Here is a 17,273-nt window from a genome sequence, read left to right as displayed (position 1 = left end):
ACCGGTGTGTGGGGGGGAGAGGGGTAGCAAGCTACCCTTCCCCTACCCCCCACTAACTAGCGCGGGGGTAATTAACCCTCGTTAAAACTATTGGCTCGTCATTTCAGCTGCGCTAAAAGGTAAACCCAATGTAAATAGCGTGGTTTGTATTTCGGTTACGGAACCAACCTATTTTTAGGGAGGTGCAGTGTGGTCCCAAGGACTTTCCTGTTAAAAGCTAGAACATGGAATCCACTACAACTTAAACCACCAAAGAGATATTGTCTTCCCAGTTCCCAGCCAGTATTTTGATGTGCAAAGCATGGACTGTGTGTGTACAGTATAAGGGAGACCCACAGGTTTAGGCTTTAATAAATCCTTACAGCACCTCTAATGCTGAAATTCACCTGACAGCCAATATCCCATCATTACCAAGAACCACTACTAATACTGGAGACAATACTAACTGGGTGCTTAGTTTGCATTCAGCTACGATGTTATATATTTATAATACTCATTGAGTATAGGGAGGGAAGGTCCTGGGGACCATACAGCACCTTCCCCAAAAACACTCTTTCCTTTGCCAAAACCCCAGTTTTGGGGCTAGAGTGCTACATGGTCCCCAATGGCTAATATCTGAACAACATCAAATTAGATACGTTTACCATAGGATACTTCATTTACAATAAAGCAAAACTCCAAATCATGAGCGTATGGGGTAGGAGAAAAATAACAAGTCAGACACAACTCATGAGAAAAAATCCCGGGAGAGGAGCTAAATACCTGTCATTGTGCCTCAGCAAAGGGAGCCAGTTGATGGGGATCCTCTTCTACTCAATTTTCCTTCGTAGGTGCCACAAACTAGCTAAGTATCCGAAATGCACGTTGGACCTCTTGGATAGGTTTCAGGTAATGTCTTATAAACACCTGTCAAGACCAACCCAGAAAGCTCAGAATGTACTAAAATTGAATACAGGTATTAGCAAAAATCTGCCAATGGGGAAGCAGTTTTCTTACATAATTGGTTTTAGGACTGGAGAGAAGATCAATTTGGATGAGGGGAAGGTCATCAGAAAAGGGATAGCTCCTGTAGAAATAGACTTTTTTGTCTGGGTATTTTGAAATAGACTACCTTCTGAAGACATGGATCTCTGCAGATAAGATTGCAGGGTAGACACTGGACAGAGGTTACCATCCCCAGAATACAAGGGTCAGGAGTTTCTAATCCCATTTAGAGTTTTCTCCAGAACTTGAAAAAAAGAGGGTCCCAGCACCACACGGTCTCAAGGTTGGGACGAGAAGGGAGCAGGAGAAATGTGGGAACTCACAGGAATGGTAGGTTCTCGGATAGTATCACGATTGAGGGAGAAGATAGATGCTTCAACTATTTTAGCAATAACTGAGACATCCATAGGAGAAGCAAACCAAAAACTTATCTAAAAAGGTGTCAGCAACCTAGGCCAGTATAAAAAATCATATAAAACTCAAAAAAGGTAAAAAATTACCAAATAACTTCAATCTAAACATTCCCAAACAATAAGCAACTTTACTGAAAGCTACATTGGCCCAAAAACTACCACAAAGGATCAAGACTTACATAAGGTTTACAATTTATGTGAAAGTGGAGAAAATTTCAAAACATTAAAGTGATAAAATAGGAACACTTGAACACTTTCATGCTGACATGAAAAATGGGAGAGAGGGGCATCATATGCCACATAAACAATTTAAAAAAAACCACAGAAAGCAATCTTGACCTGTAAAATGATCCCATCTATAGTATTACGTTAACACTAACACTAAGAATAGTGGATAACTAATTCCAAACTTGATTAACTGTTACTTAGTTTTAAAGTAGATGCAGACCCTCAAAAATAATAGAACTCGGTGAATAATGTCGATTGTTTACAATGAAAACAAAAAATGGTAGCTAGACGAAAATTTAAGTGCCCCGGTAGTATTGTCTCCAGTTATAGTATTGGTTCTTGGTGATGAAGTGTTATTGGGTGTCAGACGAATTTCAGTATTGGAGTGTTGTCACAGGTTCAATAGGGCTTGAACCAGTGGGTCTCCCTTATACACAGAGTCCATCTTTGCACTTTGAAACACTAGCACTAGGACAGGGAAGACAATATTTCTTTGACCATTCAGTTCGTATTGGATTCAATGTACCAGCCTTTAACAGAAAAGTTCTTGGGGACTACACAGCACCCTAACCCCTAAAATACCACTTGTAATACAGCACTTTACGATGCAGAAACATAAATACTTAGAATATGAAGGGAATTTTCAAGATAATAAATCATGGATAGACAGTATTGGATTTTTTTCATTAGAGGATGTGCATACTGTGGCAAATCAAATTAAAACTCAAGAATTAAGATGATTTGGAACCATGATGTGAATGGGTAAGGAGCAGTAAGTTTGAATAGTGGGACAAAAATTAGGGGAACCCAGAAAATGAAGGATCACATATGGGTGAGGACCTCAACAAGATGGAAATGCAAGCATATAGTGGGGTTGATGTCCATGATGACTTCAAGTCAAAAGCGTACAAAGCCCAACATGACAAATTCGAAGATAATTTGTATTTTTCCTAACCATACAAACCTTAGCTATTTACAAAGGGTTATTACTTTTAGCGTAGCTGAAATGGCGAGCCATTAGAATTTAACGAGGGTGTATTACCCCCGCGCTAGTTAGCGGGGGGGTAGGGGAGTGGTAGCTAGCTACCCCTCCTCCCCCTCACACACACGTGAATACTCACTTTTACTTAGAGGTAGGACTTGTCTTGGGGGACAGGGCTGGCGGGCAAATATGTGTAAATAGCTAAGGTTTGTATGGTTAGGAAAAATACAAATTATCTTCGAATTTGTCATTTGTTCCGTAACCGAAATACAAACCACGCTATTTACAAAGGGTGACTTATCCCTTAGGAAGGGTGGAAAGTCCCCAGCCATACTGGCTTTGGCTTTACCCGAGACTCAGAATCCGAGTGAGTCGCACTCGAGAAAAGGAGTCCCTGCACCTCACAAGTTCCTTGCTCCGCAAGGAACCATGTGGCCTACGTAAGCTTGTGTGTGAAGGAAGAAGTGTGACCCGTCTTAGGCAGTTGACCTGGAGTTCCAGAAGGAACTCTGGGTTAGGACGTTCCCAATACCACCTCGTCAGGGTATGGGGGACGCGACAGTATTGACTCAATACTCGGAACACAAGGAAGCATGGTTTACCTGCAGAGGTTCGAGGTCAGCTATGCAGAGACCAGGATGCTGCTTCCCCGTAGAGGGGATGATGAAGAAAGAAGTAAGGGCCAGACATACTTCTTTCGTTCATGCAGACTAAAACCTGATAACAATGCCCTCAACCTTCTGCTACCTGTCCAAAAAGGAGCCTGAGGTTAGACCAGCTGTTGTGTAGCCACCACAGAGCGATAGAAAACGTATCGAGACTCCTGTGGGTCACGCCCTGCAGGAAGCGGGCTGCGAAGGTCATCAGACGCTTCCAGACTCCAGCTTGTAGCACCTGCGTCACAGAGTAGTATTACTCAAAGGCGAGGACGTTGCGATGTATCCAACATCGTGCTGTAGGGCGACGTGACGGGGGAGGGTCTGAAGACAGGTCGAGATGAATGTACTCGAGTCCGGGCTGAAGAGGTATACTGGTGACTCTCCCCCCATGTCCTCCTTGTGTTCCCAAATCGGCTGCAACTGAGGCCAAACTGCAGCTGTTCCCAGCGCTAACCTCTCGATTCCTTACTGGCAAGAAAGAGAAGGTCTTGGGACATCACACACAGAATGGAGACTCGAAATCTTGAATGAATCGGACCGAAGGGTCGGGACCCTCAGATTCTGAGTCTAGCCAACAACTCAGGAGCGAGCCTGAATGTTGCCTTCCCCTCTTCCTTAGAAAGGGGGGAGTAGGAAGAGACCAAGAAGATTGCTTACACACTGGCCGTGGCCAGAGTGAGCAGAAGACCCAAGGCGGAATACAATCCGAGGCCTGTCGTAAAAGGGTCTTGAGAAGATCTCTTAAAGGACTAAAAGTCCGAGCCATGCTCCAAGTTGGAGGTCTTCCTCCGACTAGGGCAGGGACGATCGTAGCTTCGCATGAGCGAGGATAGATCCAGCGGGCAGGAAAAAGTTATTCCTTCAAGCCTGAAGGTCAGGGAAAGGCTGAGCGACAGGCTTCATTGCCGAGAGCGGAAAGGAGTTTCCTCCCGCCGAAAGGCAATAAGACCGTTATTGCTGGAGAAGAGGCCTCACGGGAAGAGGTATATCTCCCACGGCACCAACCACCTTAGACTCTTCACTTTGCCTGGGAGACCCCTGTGGATGACTATCGCAGATGACGCGACCTCCGTACCGCGACTGTAGCGGGTTGTCTCTTCTAGAGGAGGAAGCGTAGTGTCTCCAGGCATGAAGCCGAAGCGACGCCCCGGTTCGGGAGAGATGTCGCAGTGTGGTTGCTTGAGTAGTCTGCGCCGTGGGAGAAGCTCTCCCGGGAGTTCCGTCAGGGGAAGCAGAGGGTCCAGAAACCGTTCTGCGCATAGTCCCAGTGGAGCTCTCCCATTGAAAGGTTGACAGACAACCTGGTTTTGTTGAGACCCATTGTCCGCAGACAAAAAGGAGGGAAGACGCAGGCGTCGAATTTGTCCCACCATCACCGGAATGCATCTTGCCAGAGTCTCGGGGTCTGAGACTGGGGGGAAGACTAGTGGAAGCTTGAGGTTCCAAGGTGTCGCGATCAGGTCCCCCAGACCAGCACTTGCTGGTTACCCAAGGTCAAAGACCCCTAGGTACACTCTCTCTATGAGGCTCTGCTCGGATAGTCTGAGAGAAACATTCCCCTGCCTGGAATGACAGAGCCGATGGTGGAATTGAGAGAATCTCAATCATCCCGGTATCTCTACTGCAAGATGTGAAGGTGTGAAAATGCGTCCCCTGCTGGTTAGAAAGAAGTCGACGCGCAACGGGGCGACTTGGCAGGAGCTGTAGGATCTGAAGAGGGGCCAGACTAAGGCCCTTAAGCCTGCCTGAATGATGGAGAGGTATCCTTCAGGTCTTGACCATAGGCCTGGACCGGAACATGCCCCCCCCCCCCTTTCCTTTGACGAGTCCGAGAACCGCATCAAGAATGTGGGGAAAGGACGAGAATATCCACTACCATCAAGAGGCTCCATAGGTCAACACCCATTGCAGGTTTAATAGTTCCGCTGGTCCCATAGGGCCAGGGAGTCCGGTTAAACATTGCCTGAAGCCACCGGAACTTGGATCGCCCCACATGGAACTTATCCTGAGGCGACCGTTCGGACTATAGACGGGTCAATGAGGAAAGAAGAACTAGGAAACGTTCCAAGGTAGGGCTGAAAGCTCTGCTTGACTGAGAACAGGTACTGCGACTCTCCTCAGTCTTGCCACAGTCAACCGAAAGGAAGGCTCGGAGGATGCGGTAACAGAGGCGTCCCCAGGTGGTCACCCATCCAAGTACCGACGTTGCTTAACCTCGCTGGACGGACGAGAAGCGGGGTTTCCAATGTGGTAAGGCGGTTGACTCAATATCATGGCCAGATACTCCAGATGTTGAGGCAGAGGAAGAGAAGGCTCCAAGCAAAATACCATGAGCCCACACTCATGGTAAGCATCCGGAAGCTTGTCCCGGCGCTGAAGAAGGTCGAAACCCGAGCCTACCGGAGTTGACCAGCCCTCCAAACAGCAGAGGAGGCGGAAGCCTGCACCTGAGCGGCCAAGAGGAAGGCAGGGAGAGTTCTCTGGGGAAACAAACCTGCTATGCCACGGCGGGATAGCCACACTGCATCATAAGCAGGAATACTTGCAGTCTAGGCTGAATTCGACGAGCACCCTGGAAGATGGATGGAATGGAAACTGAAAGTACCCGTCCTTCCGATCCAGGGTTAAAGGAGTCCTGTCGCCTCGTTACCAGTCTGATCGATTCTGCTGGTCTACGCTGGCCGAAGTTTGTTCGACAAACTTGATCAGGGCTGAGAGGTCGACTATGGACATCCCCTCTCAGATCCTTCCTTACAAGAAAGGATCGACTGAGGGGGCCGGGGGTGAAGCCGTCGATGATCCTAAGGAAGACCTTCGCCTAAGGTATGGATCATTCTGCCCAAACGGGCAACTCTGCTGACGCTATGGCATAGAGGTTCAGAGACACTGAATTCCCTGACAGAGACGGCAGGCGCGATATCCTTGGCTACTCACAGAGATTGTGCGGGAATGGGCATCGGGAAGCTGTCATTCGGATGAGTAACCTTAAGCATCCTCCCAGCGAAAAAACCTGCAATCCTAGAGTTCGTGAACTCCTTTTAGGACTATGCCCCCCCCCCCGGGGGAGTCTCCCGTGCCATCTGTTCCTGACAGGAGGAAACTGCAATTGGACACCTTGTCCCAGTTGTCGTAGCCGATAACTTAGGCCGACGTGGTTGAAAGAAAAGGGCGCTGGAGCCCTGCAGAGTCTGGAAGAAAGCGCCTTGGAGGAGTGAAACCGGAAGTCGATTTACTCCGCACAGCAGCTGTCTAAGTCTCTGTCCTTGGGCACAGACAAAACTCTTCTCAAGGATGGAAGGGTGTCTGAGGTCGTCGACCTCCACAGATGAGACACCCGAAGGAAGCCTTCAGTCAGCGCGTCCAGATGGTACAACATCGAGCTTGTCTGCAAGTAGATACTTAACGACGAAAGGCCAAGGTGTCTGAGCTCGAGAGGAGGAAAGTACCCTTGATCTTCCTGTAGCTTCCTTGAACCAAACCTCGGGCCGTAACCGAGGAGGGAAAGAACCTGGTAAGCTCCCAGAGGAAGAGGTAAGCAGTCACCCCTTGTCCGATGGAGAAATCTTGAACGGAAAGCCCCCCCGCCAAAAATCCTTCCAGGGCGGGAGAAGGAGAGAGTACTCGTGCAGAAGAGGGGACCCTCGAGACCGACCTCTTGGGAACCAACTTCGCCCTGGGGGAAGTGACCACGAAGTCTACTCCTCTCTTTCTCTTCAGCGTAGGAGAGACAGCCGCTGGTTTGTTACCCTGGATGGCAAGTGCTTGTTTCATAACCCTCATTAACGCCCGTGCCAGCGGACCAAACCATGTCTGCTGCTCCAAGGACACAGAGTCCGAAATCCTCGCTAAGGTGAAAGGGATCGGGCGATCCTTTGGAGTGGACCCGACGGTACCTGCCTGAAAAGAAGGTGGGGAAGAATGCTGTACTGACCTGTCTTCGTCCTGCACTACCAACCTGTGCTTGGATGGAGGTGATCCCGAGTGCCGTCTAGGAGCACGCGTCCCTGCTGCTACCACCGGCTGTGGAATTCGCCGCGAACTATGGTCGCGCGAGGGCGAACGGTCGCGCGGGCGCGCAGGCGAGCGGTCGCGCGGGCGCGCAGGCGAGCGGTCGCGCGGGCGAACGGTCGCGCAGGCGAGCGGTCGCGCGGGCGAGCGGTCGCGCGGGCGAGCGGTCGCGCGGGCGAGCGGTCGCGCGGGCGCGCAGGCGAGCGATCGCGCGGGCGAGCGATCGCGCGGGCGCGCAGGCGAGCGATCGCGCGGGCGCGCAGGCGAGTGGGCGTGAGGGTGGGCAGGTAAATGAACACGTGTCCGAGGCGACGAACGCAAGCGATGGCGTGACGGCGAGGGATCGTGCTGCCGCGTAGGTGAAGATGATCGCTGGCGATAATGACCGCGTGATGGTAAGCGATGGCGAGCAGCATGTGTAGGTGAATGATCGCGTGATAGGGTGCGATCGTGATCAGCATCCGCAAGAGCGCGAGCGTTCAGGGTTGTGCGATGAGGAGCAGCATGCGTAAGCGGGCAATCGTGCAGGGTTGTGCGATGGCGAGCAGCATGCGCAGGTGAATGATCGCGTGAAAGGGTGCGATGGTGATCAGCATCCGCAGGAGGGCGATCGTTCAGGGTTGTGCGATGAGGAGCAGCATGCGTAAGCGGGCGATCGTGCAGGGTTGTGCGATGGCGAGCAGCATGCGCAAGTGAAAGATCGTGTGAAAGGGTGCGATGGTGATCAGCATCCGCAGGAGGGCGATCGTTCAGGGTTATGCGATGAGGAGCAGCATGCGTAAGCGGGCGATCGTGCAGGGTTGTGCGATGGCGAGCAGCATGCGCAGGTGAAAGATCTCGTGAAAGGGTGCGATGGTGATCAGCATCCGCAGGAGGGCGATCGTTCAGGGTTGTGCGATGAGGAGCAGCATGCGTAAGCAGGCGATCGTGCAGGGTTGTGCGATGAGGAGCAGCATGCGTAAGCGGGCGATCATGCGCAGTTGAGGGTCGCGCGATGGCGATCAGCATCCGCAGTTGAGGGTCGCGCGATGGCGATCAGCATCCGCAGTTGAGGGTCGCGCGATGGCGATCAGCATCCGCAGTTGAGGGTCGCGCGATGGCGATCAGCATCCGCAGTTGAGGGTCGCGCGATGGCGATCAGCATCCGCAGTTGAGGGTCGCGCGATGGCGATCAGCATCCGCAGTTGAGGGTCGCGCGATGGCGATCAGCATGCGCAGGTGAGCTAGTAGCTGGCGAACCATGTTCCTTCAGAAGTGTTGGCCAAGGTGCCTGAGCTCGAGAGGAGGAAAGTACCCTTGATCTTCCTGTAGCTTCCTTGAACCAAACCTCGGGCCGTAACCGAGGAGGGAAAGAACCTGGTAAGCTCCCAGAGGAAGGGGTAAGCAGTCACCCCTTGTCCGATGGAGAAATCTCGAACGGAAAGCCCCCCCGCCAAAAATCCTTCCAGGGAATGACGGAGAAGGGCTAACCCAGGTTCTGGAAAGAGGAATGTTGCTCAGACCTCCCTGAAGTTTCTTCCTATTCTTGCAAATGCCATGCTCTGCGTTTAGGGGGCGAGGCCGTGTTCTGGAAATACGCTCCAGAAGAACTCGCTAGGCTGGCCATGCTGCGAAAACCCCAATGGGAATCGTGGTCGCAATCGCCCTGGAGCTCGCGCGATGGTAATTCAAAGATTTGCGCGTGGGCGAACGTGGAAGCGCCCATGAGCGGTCACGCAGAAACGCAAACGAAGGTAAGCGAAGGAGCGCAGAAGGAGGGCGAGCGTGGTAGGAAGGGCGAGAGCTGGTGGTCGGCGAGCGATAACCCATAGACGAGCAATGGATACTGCAAGAATTAAGCCGATGTTTGTGCGAAGAAACCCTGTAGGTTCGAGCGACGGAACACCGTCGGTTCGCGCGACGGGACACCGTCGGTTCGCTCGACGGGACACCGTCGGTTCGCGCGACGGGACACCGTCGGTTCGCGCGACGGGACACCGTCGGTTCGCGCGACGGGACACCGTCGGTTCGCGCGACGGGACACCGTCGGTTCGCGCGACGGGACACCGTCGGTTCGCGCGACGGGACACCGTCGGTTCGCGCGACGGAACACCGTCGGTTCGCGCGACGGAACACCGTCGGTTCGCGCGACGGAACTCCGTCAGTCCGCGCGACGGAATACCGTCGGTTCGTGCGCGGGCGAACATTGGAGAGCATGGGCGCGGACGCCCATGAGCGTAGATGTGCAGGCACGTGGGCGTGTGGGCGCACAGGCGAATGATCGCGCGGGCGCACAGGCAAGCGGTCGCGCAGGCGAGCGGTCGCGCGGGCGAACGGTCGCGCGGGCGAGCGGGCGAACGGTCGCGCGGGCGAGCAGGCGAACGGTCGCGCGGGCGAGCAGGCGAGCAGTCGCGCAGTAACGCAGGCGAGCGGTCGCGAGGGTGGGCAGGTGAATGAGCGCGAGTCCGAGGCGGCGAACGCAAGCGTTAGCGCGATGGCGAGGAAACGCGCTGCCACGTGGGCGAGGAAGACCGCTGGCGATATGGATCAACAGGCGATTGGTGGTGAGGTGGTGAGCGCTAACGCGCAGGTTGGCGATGGCACGTTGTGGCATGTCGACGCGTTGGCGAGCGATGGCGAGCAGCATGCGCAGGTGGGCGGTCGCGCGATGGCGAGCAGCATGCGCAGGTGGGCGGTCGCGCGATGGCGAGCAGCATGCGCAGGTGGGCGGTCGCGCGATGGCGAGCAGCATGCGCAGGTGGGCGGTCGCGCGATGGCGAGCAGCATGCGCAGGTGGGCGGTCGCGCGATGGCGAGCAGCATGCGCAGGTGGGCGGTCGCGCGATGGCGATCAGCATCCGCAGGTGGGCGGTCGCGCGATGGCGAGCAGCATCCGCAGGTGGGCGGTCGCGCGATGGCGAGCAGCATCCGCAGGTGGGCGATCGCGCGATGGCGAGCAGCATCCGCAGGAGGGCGATTGCGCGATGGCGAGCAGCATCCGCAGGTGGGCAATCGCGCGATGGCGAGCAACATGCGTAGGTGAGCTAGTAGCTGGCGAACCATGTTCCTTCAGAAGTGTTGGAGAATGTTGGCGTGCCGGCTGTAACACACGTGGGCGATCCGGAGATCGCTGGCGAGCTGATGATCGCTGACGAGCTGATGATCGCTGACGAGCAGAAGGCTACGCGTGGAAGCCTGCGCAAAGAAGAAGAGTCCTTGACCCCGACCTGAACCGAAGTTCTAGATCGTGAGGGCGAACGTGGGCGTACAGGGCACGTAACAGGAACCGCAGGGAAGATCATCTTGAAAGCGCTGACGAACAGGAGAGCGCTGATGAGCAGAAGGGCGCGCAGGGAAACCCTGACACGCAAGGGAAGAACCCCCGTGGGGGCAACCCTTTGCCCCGAAGGGATCGTTGTCCGCCGGGAGACTGATGTCCGTCGGAAGACCGCTGTCCGTCGGGCAGACCGTTGTCCGTCGGGAAGACCGTTGCCCGTCGGAAGACGAGATCAGACTGCTGTCCATCTGCACCAAGGCGGAAGATCGAGGAAAAAAGGAGTTGTAGGCTGCAAACGGAGATCCAAAAGGGCGCCTCAAGCACCCTTATAGGGAGATGAGAGGCCCTTACGACGAGGCGGACGGAGGGCCTTACGGCGAGGGAGACCAACAGCAACAGCAACAGAAGAAAACCTCCGAAGAGGAGTCTCTATGAGTGTACTCTCTCGCGAACGAAAGAGAAACACTTCGAGGAAGAGACTGGTCAGCCAGTGACCTAAAAGGAGCAATCCTCCGAAGAGGAGCTCCTGCAGTTGCCCAGCCCCTTGAGCGAAACTGCAGGTGCGACCGCTCAGCACCAAGAGCATAGTCGCACGAAAAAAAAAGGCAAGAGAAGAAACCCCCAAAAGGGGAAAAACTCAAGCCTGGACAGGAAAAACTTCCCTCGGAAGGAAAGTTATCCGCCCAAGGAGGCAAGCCTCCTGACTGTTCTTAAATGAACTGGAGAGCTGTCCGTCGACACGGGAGTACTACCAGTAGAAGGAGACACGCCCCTGACGAAAATACAAGGGGGGAGGCAGCAACAGCCGAATCCCCAGGACTCAACCAGACAGCTCACACCGTTCCTATATTACAGAAACGAACTAGATCGGTAACTATAAAAAAATAAAACAAATAATATTAGTACACATTCATTCCCCCGGGAAGGCTCCGAAGAGGAATCCCGAGGGAAAGGAACAAGAATTACACAACAGGCACGTGCCCTCACAACCACTTACACTCGCGGAAGGAGAGTTGTAACCAAAACAGAATTATAACAATTATAATTATGTAACTATGTAATTATGTATTTAAAAATGAATGAACACTAAAGAAAGAACGAAAACCCCGAAAGGAATCGTTCTACAAGCTGAAAAAAACAAAAAAACAACTACAATTAGATTCATAACTAATTGATACAAACGTACGACGTAGCAACCCCCCACACGGAAAGGAAGCTAGGCTACAAGGGCGTAGTAACACGTAGTAAAAGGGTGAACGACCTCAAGAGAGAGAGAGAGAGAGAAAGACATAAGTCAAACTCGATCGCCACCCATAAAATACGCCGTGGTGGCCTAACTGCCGAGGCCTCCCCGTAGATATCGTACACTACACACACACATCTGGAAAGGAAACTTACTTATTTCTATACTCAAATATATATACAAACATGAAAACATGTTTACATATATATTGAGTAAAAGAAAAGTAAGCGATTAAGTAAAGACAAAACAGACAATGGCTGCCAAGCGAGGACCAAGACAGAGACGTCTGTCACAGTCCGAGCCAAAAGTTAAAGTGAGTATTCACGTGTGTGTGAGGGGGAGGAGGGGTAGCTAGCTACCACTCCCCTATCCCCCGCTAACTAGCGCGGGGGTAATACACCCTCGTTAAATTCTAATGGCTCGCCATTTCAGCTACGCTAAAAGTAATAACCCTTTGTAAATAGCGTGGTTTGTATTTCGGTTACGGAACAACTGTCATTTGAGTTAAGACTATTACTCACTGCACTCCCTCTCCCTTTGATACGGGGTTCTTGATATAAAACTAAAAAACACACATCTCTCTCGCTTGGTTACCTTCTACCATAATTTTCCCTTATTTTCTTTTCTTTTCAAGACTTGGTTGCTCAGCCTATCTAATATTACAAAACTAAAAATTATTCTAGTTTCTAAATAGCCTTACGAGGACTTTGTTTTTAGGCCTAGTGGTCTGGTTAAAAAATTAAATGAAAAATTCAAATTTAACTAAGCCAATTTTTCATATAAATCCATCAATCATATAGAGCCCAAAACTGTAGTTGCATTATCCCAGAATGAGAGCAATAAAATAGCAAAAGAAGATATGATGTGTAACTGTAATAGTGGACCATCAGTTGTAGTAATTTCCAAGCCCAAATTGTTACGTATATTATTTCTGACAAGATTGAAGGGATGGGAAATGGTCACTGAAGCATAAAATCTCTTTTAAATTATGAAAACTTGATTTGTTCAAACTAAACCCATCAACCATCGAAAACTTAAGACTTCCATCTTAGGCAGTAGGTCTAAAAGGGAAAGTTCCCTACTTTTGCAAAGAGAGATGGATATAGTAAATCCCATAGGAAGAGAAATAACCCTGAACCTGATGTCTACAGAATCTAAAGAGGCACTTGTGAGTGGTTAAGACCCATACCATAAACCAATGGTTTTCATTTCTCCCTATTACAACTTAAGTACGAGACCAATTAACCCCTCAGTTGCAATATATATGCTTGTAACCCCAAAGACTACATCTTCTGAGAAAGAGAGATGAATGAAAATTGATGGTGGCAAGGAAGAGGTACAGGAATGTTTCTATGTATGACACTGGTAAATCTTACCAGTTATATAAAACTTATGAGGTAAAATCTCATGGGCATTTCTACGCACCTACATTCATGATGGCTGAAATCTCAATATAACACTATTCTTCCTGAAAGTTGGAAAAGTTTAGAGGGCACTGACCTCATGCATAGTCAATTCTTATGCAACCAACCTTTTCTCCTGCTTGTGAAATGACCTGTCTCACCCAATAGGAGTCAGCATACTTAAAAATATGTTTCCTATGCTGTGTATATAATTATGATGTGTATATAATAAGAGCATAGAATTCTCACTCTAAAGTGCTTGGTTCTCTTAAGGTAGTACTGTAAAACTTTCAATGCACATAGGAGAGGTTAATCTGTATTGCTGGCTGCGAAGGTTGAAACGACAATTCATAAACTTCAAGAGAACAGTATTTGTTGCAAGGTGATGTATTATGCATAGGAGCCTATTGCAGCAGCTCAAAAAGGGGACTGGTGAAGCTGTGCAGGATTATGTAAAGGTCTAATTTGGGCAGCATAATTACCCTACAAATGGAGTCTTAAGGTGATAAAAACCAACTTATGAGATAACAAGAGGAAGTTCTGTTAATTCCTTGAAGTTATGGAAAATAAGTGTATGGCTCCTATCACCCTTGATTGCGGTAGATATAGTCTGCAATCACGAAAATAGGGATATTGAATGGATTGATGACCCTCTCATTAATCCAACTAAAGAATTTTCCCAGCTTGCTTGGATGATTTTTATGGTCAAGGGCTAAAAGAAACAAGTCAATGGGTACAGGAATCAATCCTGTTGGAGACAGATGAGCAGTAAGAGACATTCTGGAGTGACAAAAGGCGCTGAGATTTACCAAGCATTGTCTGATCTGGCCGAATTGACAAAAGGTATTTCAGTTTACAGGCTAATTGGACTGAGCCAAGCAATATGCAAAAAGTTGATGGTTAATGCTTATTACAATTACAAAGAGATCCACCTGGGATATGGCCCTCAACAACCAAAGACCCTTGGAGACTTATGGAACAAGCAAAAACTCTGAGGGAAGGAATTACGCTGTCTTTAATAACATTTTGTCTTTCCGGTATGAACTTTCGGATGATCTTTACTTGATTTGCCCCTACCCACTAGAACATTTCTGTCACCAGTTGGGTCCCTACGGCTACCTAGCTCCTGAGGTAGACCAAACACCAACAAACCTGTCTTCTTCTATCTAAGCAATTGACTGTAGGCCTAGGGATGCAGCATGCTTTATATCAACTTCCAACTATAGTCCATTTCTTTTAGCGGGGCATATTTGCACCGACTCCCAGCGGTGCCCTTTTAGCTCGGAAAAGTTTCCTGATCGCTGATTGGTTGGACAAGATAATTCTAACCAACCAGCGATCAGGAAACTTTTCCGAGCTTGAAGGGCACCGCTGCGAGTCGGTGCAAATCTGCCTCGCTAAAAGAAATGGCCTATACATACCTGTTAGTTGAAAATGTTGGCTCTGTAGACCTTTGGTTGTAATGAGGTTAAGAACTAAGAAAATTCAATGTGTAATTTTAAAAAGGTCAAGGAAATTAGATCATCCTCACCAAACTTTTAATTTGACAAGATTTTGCAGCTCATCTGAAATTCTAGACGAGGAATGATCTTACAAATCAAATACTGTAATTAGATCAGTTGAACTTCAGAATCTCAAACTGGGTGTATATGCTTTTCTTTTCAGCAGGTTGATAAAGTTTTGCTTCATAATTTATTTGTTCCTTATCTCTTAATATTGTCATTTCCTATCAATAAAAGCTATCTTTTTACCGGCAATTGATTTTAATTGTTTATAAAAAAGCATAGAACCTAATTATCCATTACACTAAGTATAGTGAACTAGTAAACAAACATCTGGCAATGAACACACAGAATGAGGATCTAATTTCCAAAATTGGCCCATTCACTTTACAACCAGCAGATAATCTCTAAATCAAAGTTACAGTATATTCTTCCCCCTAACCTACGAGTAAATTGAACTAAAGCTCTGGCTTTGCAGCCGACACTAACAATAGGCCACAGTAAAAATCAGTGCAAGCCAAGAAAAGAATGAGAAATTAAGATGACAGCAGTTCGGGGAAGGTCTTGTTTACACAAACACACTATTCCAAGCCACATCATAACGGTGGAATCAATGAGTCTTCACATAAATCTCTTCAAGACATTTACTTTAATCTTTATCACAACCAAGATTTTCATAGAGAGAATGAATAGCACAGGAATTTGAGCAAGTTTCACTGTGATATAAAAATTTCACAATCCACAGAGTTTAGGGATTGCGTATTATCGGTGGATTTTGCTATCCACATGGGTAACTCTAATCGTAATACCTGGAACAGCAGATAAGGAGAGAATTCAGTAATTCCAAAATATAAATTATCAGAATTACTGAATTGTATACTATGACGTACATTATAAAAACAAAATCTAAGCAAAATCTAATGTACAAAGTCAGCATACTTACAATAAGTACAAAGGCAAATAATTGAGACCAACAATTTATCAACCAATAGCTATAAATATGGTATGTTAAGAAATTTAATATAAACCCTTGAGGAGAAAATCAATGAAGTATAATTAGCAAGTTTAAAGAGCTGAAGCAAGACTGGGCCAATCTCGTACTGAAAGGCAAAATCCTATGACACTGTAGAATGAGCAAAGTTATTACTAACAACTGAAATTCCAAAATCACGTATGTAATTACAATTATTCTTCCCTATACTGCTTCATTTGCATTGCAGCCTTCAGAAGCGACGTATCTGGAGATATCGCAAGAGTACATTTGGGTCTGTATGACTGACGGGTTTATATAAACAAATATGGACCATGACACAGAGGTAGGAGAGTAATCATACTGTATTTGGTACTTATAACAATTGGCAACACTCCAACTACCCAAAACAATAAACTAGAAAGTTATTTCCTAGGATGGTTAAGTAAAAAATCCTACCTTCATAGTCAGGGAAAACTTTCTCACATATAATATAAAATATATTTTCGGTATAGTAAAAAAAAACATTTACCATTTACACCTTTTTCTGACTACAGTTAAAAAGTTTGACGACACACCAAAATTACAATAAAAAATACTATATACAGTAAAAAGACACAAAACTCTGTCAACTTAAACACTGATAAAAATATGTATAAATTCAACACAAGCACAAAAAAGCCTTATCATGCAACAGCCAGGAATCACCATTAAATTAAGTATGCTGTCCAGATGAGAGATTCATAGCATGACAGAACAATTAAAAGTGAACTCACCTATTGATCCAGTTGAAGCACCACTGCTAATGGAAGCCGTGTCAGAACAGTCATCGGTGTCTAAGTCGATAAAACCATCACTGTCTGGGGTTTCTCCACCCTTTGTATCATCATCAGCAATACCACCAACTGCTCCTTGAATACCATTGGATGTTGAGGTATCTGCTACTGCCAAATGGATCAAAAGAAAGGACAAAATTAAATCAGGTTTTCTTTACTATTTTAAAGGATATAATGTCAAAATACAAAAAAGCAGTTTCATACAAATAATATATATAAAAAAAAAAATATTACCTTCAACTTTCTTTGCATCTGTCTGGCCAGCATCTGTGAAGCAAAAAGTAAAGTTTACTGTAATTGACAAATCTGGCAGTCAATAACTAAACTAATCTTGGTACTGATAAAATAACGGCTCCAACTTTCCCTTACAGTGCCTACTTTTTCGTATTAGATTTTGATGGTGCCAATTTTTTATGAGAATAATTTCATATACATATGAAAATCTGAATTAGAAGAATAGTTTGATATACAAATTAAATTCTAAGAGTTAAAATAACAAGGCAATGATCTTATTCTACAATACCAAGCCCGGAAACAGATATTGTCTAAAACAAGATTTTTGCAAACTAAAATAATTTTAATCCTAAGCAAAAGTGAAAGATGGTGACCTATCTACACAAAACCTAGTTATCAACCTAAAATTTAATTAATCCAGAAATCTGTTCTATAAATATGAAAATTTCCCAAGTCTAACGATAAATCTCCTACCATGAAAAAACAAAAGCATGGACCATTACAAGAATTTAACTCTTTTACTGTTATTTCCTGTTTCTTTCGTAATAATGCATTA

The 17,273-nt window shown here is 47.7% G+C and overlaps 1 protein-coding gene across 8 annotated transcripts in view; it reads right to left on the bottom strand.

Moving 5' to 3' along the window:
* Positions 1–17,273, bottom strand: part of LOC137618056 ((E3-independent) E2 ubiquitin-conjugating enzyme UBE2O) — a 286,319-nt gene that overhangs the window by 156,721 nt on the left and 112,325 nt on the right. For 6 of the 8 annotated variants that reach the window (XM_068348010.1, XM_068348013.1, XM_068348014.1 and 3 more), the window contains 2 exons: positions 16,718–16,750; positions 16,424–16,591 (listed from right to left, as the gene is read on the bottom strand). In XM_068348010.1, coding sequence (XP_068204111.1) covers positions 16,424–16,591; positions 16,718–16,750 — 201 coding nt within the window. The remainder of the gene's footprint in view (positions 1–16,423; positions 16,592–16,717; positions 16,751–17,273) is intronic. The other 2 variants (XM_068348011.1, XM_068348015.1) reach the window with 1 other exon arrangement.

The sequence above is a fragment of the Palaemon carinicauda genome, chromosome 24 (genome assembly GCF_036898095.1).
Source record: "Palaemon carinicauda isolate YSFRI2023 chromosome 24, ASM3689809v2, whole genome shotgun sequence".
Taxonomy (NCBI): Eukaryota; Metazoa; Arthropoda; class Malacostraca; order Decapoda; family Palaemonidae; genus Palaemon; species Palaemon carinicauda.
The sequence above is the reverse complement of the archived record's forward strand: the minus strand, read 5'-3'. Positions and strand labels throughout refer to the sequence as shown.